General features: G+C 42.3%; 1 protein-coding gene and 1 pseudogene across 1 annotated transcript; one reads left to right on the top strand and one right to left on the bottom strand.

Moving 5' to 3' along the window:
• The first annotated feature begins 1,115 nt into the window (after positions 1–1,115).
• Positions 1,116–2,614, top strand: LOC100999585 (heterogeneous nuclear ribonucleoprotein A1-like). The gene has a single exon (XM_009198179.3). The coding sequence runs from the start codon at positions 1,531–1,533 to the stop codon at positions 2,494–2,496; it is 966 nt and encodes a 321-aa protein (XP_009196443.1). The 5' UTR covers positions 1,116–1,530; the 3' UTR covers positions 2,497–2,614.
• A 481-nt stretch (positions 2,615–3,095) lies between these two features.
• On the bottom strand, positions 3,096–6,969 carry LOC103880866 (annotated as a pseudogene).
• Between the last annotated feature and the right edge of the window lie 1,735 nt (positions 6,970–8,704).

Here is an 8,704-nt window from a genome sequence, read left to right as displayed (position 1 = left end):
ACAATGAGACGAGCACTCTTGCATATTACCGGTTGGTATGCCTATTAATATATTCAAGTGGATTAAAAATATTCACAACTACTAACCCTCAAATACTGTTTTTAGGAATCTTCATAGCCTGTGACCCAATAGTTGAATTTTAAGGAGTGTATCCTAAGAAAATGATCAAAAATAGGCAAAATAATTTGTATGCAGAGTGCTCATTGCAGTTGCTGTTCATAAAGAAATATTGGAAATAAATCTAAATATGCAAGATAGGAGAATGGCCAAATAAATTGTGGTAAATACATATGATAGCATCCTATACAGTCATTAAAAATATGTTCATGAAGAATTCTAGATACGTGAAAACTGACAAGGAAATGTTCAGAGATAAGAGCAGGGCAGATAATAGCACGTACAACTCACTAACTGTAATCTTAGGCTACTTAACCTCTCTCTATCTCAGTTTACTCCTCTGTGAAATGGTATAGTAATAGTAATAAGAATGGAACTTGGAATAGTGTTATGTGTTGGCTGGAGTGTGTGTGTGTGTGTGTGTGTGTGTGTGTGCATGTTTGAGGAGGGGACAGAGGAGAAAGAAATGGTAGTCAAGGGACTTTTGCAATAATTGTAGCAACCTAAGTCAGTGTTTCCATGTCTCAGTCTCTAGTTTCATGGTTGTTGAGAGTCAGTTTATGGTGGCAGTGGTAGTGGCTCAGCTTCACTGGGCTGCAGCTATGGTGTTCTATTCCTTTGTTTTGTTTTCTTTTAATTCATCATTGTCTTTATTTTATAGTAGGAAAACTAAGGCATTTCATGAAAAAGGAAGTCAATTGTACAATGTATAATACAGTCAAAGATCTTGACACAGAACTGGTGTCTTAACTATCATTTTTCACCTTTAATCAATAAACATTATTCCTCTTTAAAGACAATGAAAAATTACTCATGTTAAATATAGAAAAAATAAACATCATTAATTAAACACTACATCTGTAACCTCTTTACATTCATTAACACTCAGGAGTAAAAACAATAAAGATTTTTGTTATGGCTTCGTGTTTCTTTAAAATATTAACTAAAATAGATTTCTAATTTGGGAAATATGACTAATGCCATTTGGTTTTAAAAAGAATTGTATCTTAATCATCAAGCTAAAGACATAGCAACAAAACAATGACATGGTCACTTGAAGTGTGTCTCAGTCTAATTTTCACCATCTAATAAGACACCCTTAAAGTAATTCCAACAGAAAGTCTAAGAAATTCATCGATCAACTTCCAAAGCACATCAGGGAAGATGCTAAAACAGTGGACATTGAGAACAACAGCAGCAGAACATCTTATTTAAACTTTTGAGATAATAAAACAATACAGAAGTGGGAACCCTTGTGAATTTTTTTTTCTTGTTTTGGTTAACAAGATCATTAATACTTTACAAACTTCATACATGTCGCACACTGTAAGGTTTAAAGAATAAAATAAGGGCCTTTCTGCCCTTGGACGCCGCTGAAGAAGCATCGTTAAAGTCTCTCTTTTCCCTGCCCTCATGTCTAAGTCAGAGTCTCCTAAAGAGCCCAACCGGCAGAGGAAGCTTTTCATTGGAGTGTTGAGCTTTGAAACAACCAATGAGAGCCTGAGGAGTCATTTTGAGCAATGGGGAACGCTCCTGGATGGTGTGGTAATGAGAGTTCCAAACACCAAGCACTCCAGGGTCTTTGGGTTTTTCGCATATGCCACTGTGGAGGAGGTAGATGCAGCCATGAATGCAAGGCCACACAAGGTGGATGGAAGAGTTGTGGGACCAAAGAGAGCTGTCTCAAGAGAAGATTCTCAAAGACCAGGTGCCCACTTAACTGTGAAAAATATATTTGTTGGTGGCATTAAAGAAGACACTGAAGAACATCATCACCTAATAGATTATTTTGAACAGTATGGAAAAATCGAAGTGACTGAAATCATGACTGACCGAGGCAGTGGCAAGAAAAGGGGCTTTGCCTTTGTAACCTTTGACGACCATGACTCTGTGGATAAGCTTGTGGTTCAGAAATACCATGCTGTGAATGGTCACAACTGTGAAGTTAGGAAGGTCCTGTCAAAGCAAGAGATGGCGAGTGCTTCATCCAGCCAAAGAGGACGAAGTGGTTCTGGAAACTTTGGTGGTGGTCGTGGAGGTGGTTTTGGTGGGAATGACAACTTTAGTCGTGGAAGAAACTTCAGTGGTCATGGTGGCTTTGGTGGCAGCCATGGTGGTGGTGGATATGATGGCAGTGGGGATGAGTATAATAGATTTGGTAATAATGGAAGCAATTTTGCAGGTGGTGGAAGCTACATTGATTTTGGCAATTACAACAATCAGTCTTCAAATTTTGGACCCATGAAGGGAGGAAATTTTAGAGGCAGAAGCTCTGGCCCCTATGATGGTGGAGGCCAATACTTTGCCAAACCACGAAACCAAGGTGGCTATGGCGGTTCCAGTAGCAGCAGTAGCTATGGCAGTGGCAGAAGATTTTAATTAGGAAACAGAGCTTAGCAGGAGAGGAGAGCCAGAGAAGTGACAGGGAAGCTACAGGTTACAACAGATTTGTGAACTCAGCCAAGCACAGTGGTGGCAGGGCCTAGCTGCTACAAAGAAGACATGTTTTAGACAAATACTCATGAATATGGGAAAAAGCTCGAGAACTGTATTTGTGATTAATTGTATAACAGGTTATTTTAGTTTCTGTTCTGTGGAAAGTGTAAAGCATTCTAACAAAGGGTTTTAATGTAGATTTTTTTTTTGCACCTATGCTGTTGATTGCTAATTATAATAGTCTTATCGTGATGCTGAATAAATGTCTTTTAAAAAAATAAATAAAACAAGCAAGAGAGCTCCCTGAAATAAGAAACACTGCATTATAAATTTTTTTTTTTTTTTTTTTTTTTTGAGATGGAATCTCCCTCTGTCGCCCAGGCTGGAGTGCAGTGGTGCAATCTCGGCTCACTGCAACCTCAGTCTCGCGGATTCAAGCGATTCTCCTGCCTCGGCCTCCCAAGTAGCTGGGATTACAGGCGTGCGCCACGACGCCCCACTTATTTCTGTATTTTTAGTAGAGATGGGGTTTCACCATGTTGGCCAGGGTGGTCTGGAACTCTTGACTTCAAGTGATCCACCCGCCTCGGCCTCCCAAAGTGCTAGGATTACAGGCGTGAGCCACCGCGCCCGGCCGTATAACTTTTATAGGCACACACTTCCTTAAGTTTCAAGCAAGTTTAAATTCAACCCTTGTTATTCACGAGGACTTCAAGTAGGCCAGTTTACAAACAAGCATGAGCACCCTACAAATAACTCTTACTACAGAGCTCTTAGGATAAACGTGTTTGCACTTTGAACAGTCACGTGAGTATCGTAAAGCTGGCGATTGTATTATTACTATCCAGTGAAATTGCTTGCCTTCCTTCATGATTTCTTCAGTCTTTTTTTCAGCAGAGAAAAGATTTTCTAAAAAGTCTGAATCTTCTAAGTATAGCTCATCACTGGTAAAAGCTAGAGCATCCCATCAGCAGTTAACAAGGTGATCGACAGCCACCTTTCCAGTCCTTCTAATGCCAGATCCAAACAAAATTTGTGCAAATCAGAGAGGCAAAGTTTTCAAGTCTTCTCATTTCGTAGAACTGTGGGGATGCCAGCCAAATTTCTTTTGATAAGAAACTTTCAGTTGCCTTTGATGGCGATGACCAGTGACAGCCCACCACCTCCGCCAAGTCGGGGTAGACTGGCAGCGGCTCGCGCAGGCAGCATAGGAAGAAGGAAGCTTCGAAGAGGCGAGTTGCGCCACGCGAGAAAGGGGTGAGCCAGACGCTCCAGTGGTGCAGCGCCCAGATGTCGGGCGTGCAGCCGAGGTGCGCTCACAGCCGCAGGAAGTGGCGCGAGGCCTGGGCGCAAGCGGGCGCAGCAGGCGACCAGGCCCGGCTGCAGCTCGAGGGCAGGCGAGGCCGGGCTCTGGCGCAGGACCCGGGCGGGGAGGTCCTGGGCGTTGCTCTATTCTTGAAGCCAATCATCCTAGCGGAGGCTTCCTGATGACCCACTTTTCTGTCTGAGGGCAGAGGTCACAGTACCCCAATGGGCCTGTTTAGTGATAGAGTCCTGGTAGTCATTCCTACAGCCCGAGGCTATAGCCTGTTCTTCCAACCCTTTCACTGATTTTTGTAAGCTCTTAATTCTCTGTGTCCCATCCTTTTCTCCTCTAAATAACTAAGCAGTTTCTGTTTCTCACCACTGTACAGCGTCTAATACAAGGATGAAATTAAAAGTTATGTTTCGGACATGTAAATATTCTGATACCTATTGATGTCAAGTATGCCTAATATATACAGGATCTGGAGTCCAGGGGTAAGACCAGGGTAAAAAGTTTATTTTATGCTTTTTTCTCCTTCCTTTTGTCTTTCATATAAAGTTTAAATATGTGAGTCTTAAGTATATGAAAAACATTAGGACTGAATGAAATCACCTGAGCAGAGAATGAGAACAGATGCTGACCCAGGACGTATCTGGGGCACTCCAACATTTAAAAGTCTGGCAAAGGAGGTGTAAATGGTATGGGCAGCTGAGAATGAGTAGTGAATAAGAAAGGAGAAAAACCATCAAAGGATGTGGGATGTATCTCAGAAACTAAGTAAGGAAAGTATTTCAGGGTGTAGTGATCAACTCCATCAAATGTTGTACTCTGTGTACAAAGTGCTCTGAGCGTACTTTGAGAGACAGAGTCCAAAGATAAAGTTACAAAAATGTCCACGGAATCAGAACATAAATAAGAATGGCATTGAAGGAGTGATGCAGACAAAAGCCCAGTAGAGTAAGTGGAAGAGAGAATGGGAGGCAAGGATGTGGAGATGATACATATAGACAACCCTTTGTAGAAGTTTGGATACACAGGGAACAGAAAATGCAGGGGAGTAGCTACTAGGAAGATTTGGGGTTAGGGAAAGGTTTTTGGTTTTGGTTTTGGTTTTTTTGTTGGTTTGTTTTTGTTTTGTTATGTTTTTTTGAAACAGGGTTTCTCTCCCATCGCCCAGGCTGTAGTGCAGTGGTACACTCTTGCTTCACTACAACCTCCACCTACCAGGCTCAAGCAATCCTCCTGCCTCAGCCTCCCAAGTAGCTGGGATTACAGGCATGTGCCACCACACCCAGCTAATTTTTGTATTTTTAGTAGAGAACAGGCTTTCACCATGTTGGCCAGGCTGGTCTCAAATTCCTGACCTCAAGTGATCTGCCTGTCTCGGCCTCCCAAAGTGCGGGGATTACAGGCATGAGCCACGGCGCCTGGCCCGGGGGAAGGTGTCTTAAAAGAGAAGAAACACTAAAGCATGTTTATCTGCTCATAAGTACGATCAAGGAGAGAAGAAGATAAACTATGGGAGCCAGGGTTTTGAGAATTAGGCAAATAGATGCAGAGTTCAAGGGGAAGGCCCTTGATAGGAGTAAAGACACTCTCTGCACAGTACCGAGAAGGAATACAGAGAATACAGCTGCAGGTAGGGTTTGGTGGGTTTGGTGGCAGGGAGATGATAGTTCACATCTAATTGTTTCTATTTTCTTAAAGAAATGAAATGCAATATCATCAGCTGAAAGCAAGAATAGAGAGGTGGGCTCTTCCTCATTCATTATCCCCTGGTAGCCACTGACCTGCTTTCTGTCACTATATGTTAGATTGTATTTTCTGGGCATTTACATAGAGAGAATCATATACTTTTTATCCCAAATTATTTCATGTTTAATATGTTGTTGTGGATGTTTTAACGTTGTTGTGGATGTTATTGTCTCTTTCCTCATTTTGATTTCTGATTGTTCGTTGCTATTGAATATTTAGAATATAGAAATAAAATTGGTATTTATATGTCAATCTTGTATCCTTTAGCCTTGCTAACTTACTCATTCGTTCTAGTAGCTTATTTGTAGAATGTGTTGGATTTTCTACATAGATGATCATGTCATCTGTGAATAAAACAGTTTTGATTCTTTTCCAAAGTCTTTTTTCAAGGGAGACCAGCAAGTATAGTACTGTGCTTTCTACTACGATGTTCAGTTGTTTATGTACAGTTAGGAAATGGGGGAGCAGCTGGGTTTAATCAGAGCTGGCCTTTTGAAAAGGTCTAGTGTATGACCAAGAGAGGGTGGCTAATGTGGGGTAGAGGAAAAAGTGTTGGAGGTGAAGAAAGTCAAGGAAGTGGAAGGTCATGGTGTGGGATGGGTCATCCACATTGATGTTAAAGTCACTAAAAATGATGGACCAGCATCAGCTTGGGGAGGACAACTGAGTCTGGAGGGAAAGACTTCCTCAATAGAATTTACACCCTCCTGGGGAGTCATGGGTGCGGGTGTGCGGACCAGGACATGGATCCTGGACACTCTGGGACACTGCCTCCCAACCACAATATGTGCCTAGGCTGGGGCATGTAGCTGATCCACACTCCACTCCTCCCCACCCTCAGAGACCTTTGAACCGAACTCTCGGTTCAGCTCAAAGCTCTCAATAACCTAGAGACTTTTTGGAAACAAGGTCCTCTCTACTTTCTTCCTGGCATATGTAAAGCTCAGATCTCCTTGTCACAAAGCCCTGGTCATCCTCTGTGGCAAGAGTAAGAGAGAGAAAGATAAATTTTGTTTAGCGATGAACTTATATAGCAGAAAAAACAGAAGACAATTCATTTTCAGTTAGATTATCTTACCACACACAAAAAAAAAAAAAACAAGGAAAGGATAATTCCCACGTATTAACTCTAGATATTTCTGATTGGTGGGAAAGTGGGATCGTGCCTGTATACATGCAAAGGGATGGAGTGTGTGTGTGTGTGTGTGTGTGTGTGTGTGTGTGTGTGTGTGTGTGTGGTGTGGGTCACATACCAGCACAAGGAAATAGGGGAATGTCTTTGACACCTTACTGCCTGCCACTTCTTTAATGGTCTCTCCTATTTTATTTAAGTCTCCTGTCCCAGGGCTACTCATACCCTCATATTTTCCTCAGGCTAAAGAGGATGTCCACTGTGTGTTCTATGGAGCAAAATTCTCTCTACTTCCATCCCTATTCACCAGTTAGCTCTCTTTGAGGTTACAATGGATACGAAAGGGTTAATAAGATTCGAAAGAACATACTATTGCTTTAGCAAACCACTGTGTTTCCTAGGCAACATAATGCCTGTATTTCTCCTGTTTCTTCCTGTTTCCAAAAGCCCCTATGGAGGGAATGGTAAAAATATTAGCCTTGGCCAATACTCAAGCCCTTGCTGTTTCCCCTCTCTCCCCATTCTGTTCCCCTCACAGTTGACCTTGCCTCCTACTTCATGGAAAACATTGAAACTGTCAGGTTTGAATTCCCTCTCCCTCTCCTCTTAAAGGAGAAGCTATGATCCTTCCACCTGTTCTTTCGATTTCATCCTCTCTTGTCTCATTCCATGCCACAGGGTTGATTAATACCCACTCTGGGCAGAGCGAGGTGGCTCACGCCTGTAATCCCTGCACTTTGGGAGGCCAAGGTGGGTGGATCGCTTGAGGTCAAGAGTTCAAGACCAGCCTGGCCAATATGGCGGAAACCCATCTCTACTAAAGAATTTGCAAAAATTAGCCAGGAGTGGTGGTGGGCACCTGTAATCCCAGCTACTCCAGAGGCTGAGGCATAAGAATCGCTTGAACCCAGGAGACAGAGGTTGCAGTGAGCTGAGATCACACCACTGCACTCCAGCCTGGGCAACAAGAGCAAAACTCCATCTCAAAAAAAAAAAAATACCTACTCTGTCCTGTACTTTCAACCTCTAAGCATTACTACCTACCTTGCTGCAACTGAAGTCTATGACAGTTTTCAGAACAACAAAAATCAAACCAAGGAATCCAATTCTCTCTTTTCCCTACCTCCTTTGCCTTAGTCAAGCTTCTCAAAGTTCTTTTTTGAGAGATAGATCTCCTCAATCCTCATGTTCCACTCACTCCCTAGGCCACTGGAACCAGACTTTCACCATTCTCATGCCACAATAAAGAGTCTGGCATAGGTAACCCAGGACTTCCTAACTGTCTAGTCCAACTTACACCTTAGTTTTCATCTTTCTTGATCCATTTACAGCCCTGGGCACTGTAAACCTCTCCCTCCTGGAAACCCTATCTCCTCCCTTTGCTTCTATTGGACCACACTATTCTGCCATTTTCCTACCACTTGTGGTTTTTATTCTCAATCTCCTTGGTGGGTTTCTCTTCCTCTACTTATTCCTACAATGTTAATCTTCCCCAAGACTCTATCTTGGCCCTCTTTTTCTCTCTGCAACCTGCCTATAAATGCCAGGCCAGTAATATGAGTAAGTAATGCAAGTCTGGTTGATGTGTGGCAATGTAGTATATGCCAGAAATCACAAAGAAATGTGTTCTTGCCCTGTTTTTATTTTGAAATAGTAACCCTGTTCTCTTTCATTTTCCACTTTTGATAGAGTCATAGGTACAAAGAAATTTTGATTATCCACTTAATTCTGCTTTAACAAAAACAGAGTAAATGTGATAAAAGACAGTTGATACTTGTTCTCAGCATTGGGGATACAGCAGGGAGAAATGGGGCTTCTTTAGGTGTACCTGCTAAAGGAGGCAGCTGCTAATCAGAGATATAATGTCAGATCTCTCTCTCTCTCTCTCTTTTTTTTTTTTTTTTTTTTGGAGACAAAGTCTTGCTGTGTCGCCTAGGCTGGGGCTGGAGTGCAGTGGC

Source organism: Papio anubis, chromosome X (genome assembly GCF_008728515.1).
Source record: "Papio anubis isolate 15944 chromosome X, Panubis1.0, whole genome shotgun sequence".
NCBI classification, from domain to species: Eukaryota; Metazoa; Chordata; class Mammalia; order Primates; family Cercopithecidae; genus Papio; species Papio anubis.
The sequence above is the reverse complement of the archived record's forward strand: the minus strand, read 5'-3'. Positions and strand labels throughout refer to the sequence as shown.

Bases quoted from the DNA above. Each gene is read 5' to 3' on its own strand.
- LOC100999585 (XM_009198179.3), top strand. From the start codon at position 1,531: ATGTCTAAGTCAGAGTCTCCTAAAGAGCCCAACCGGCAGAGGAAGCTT.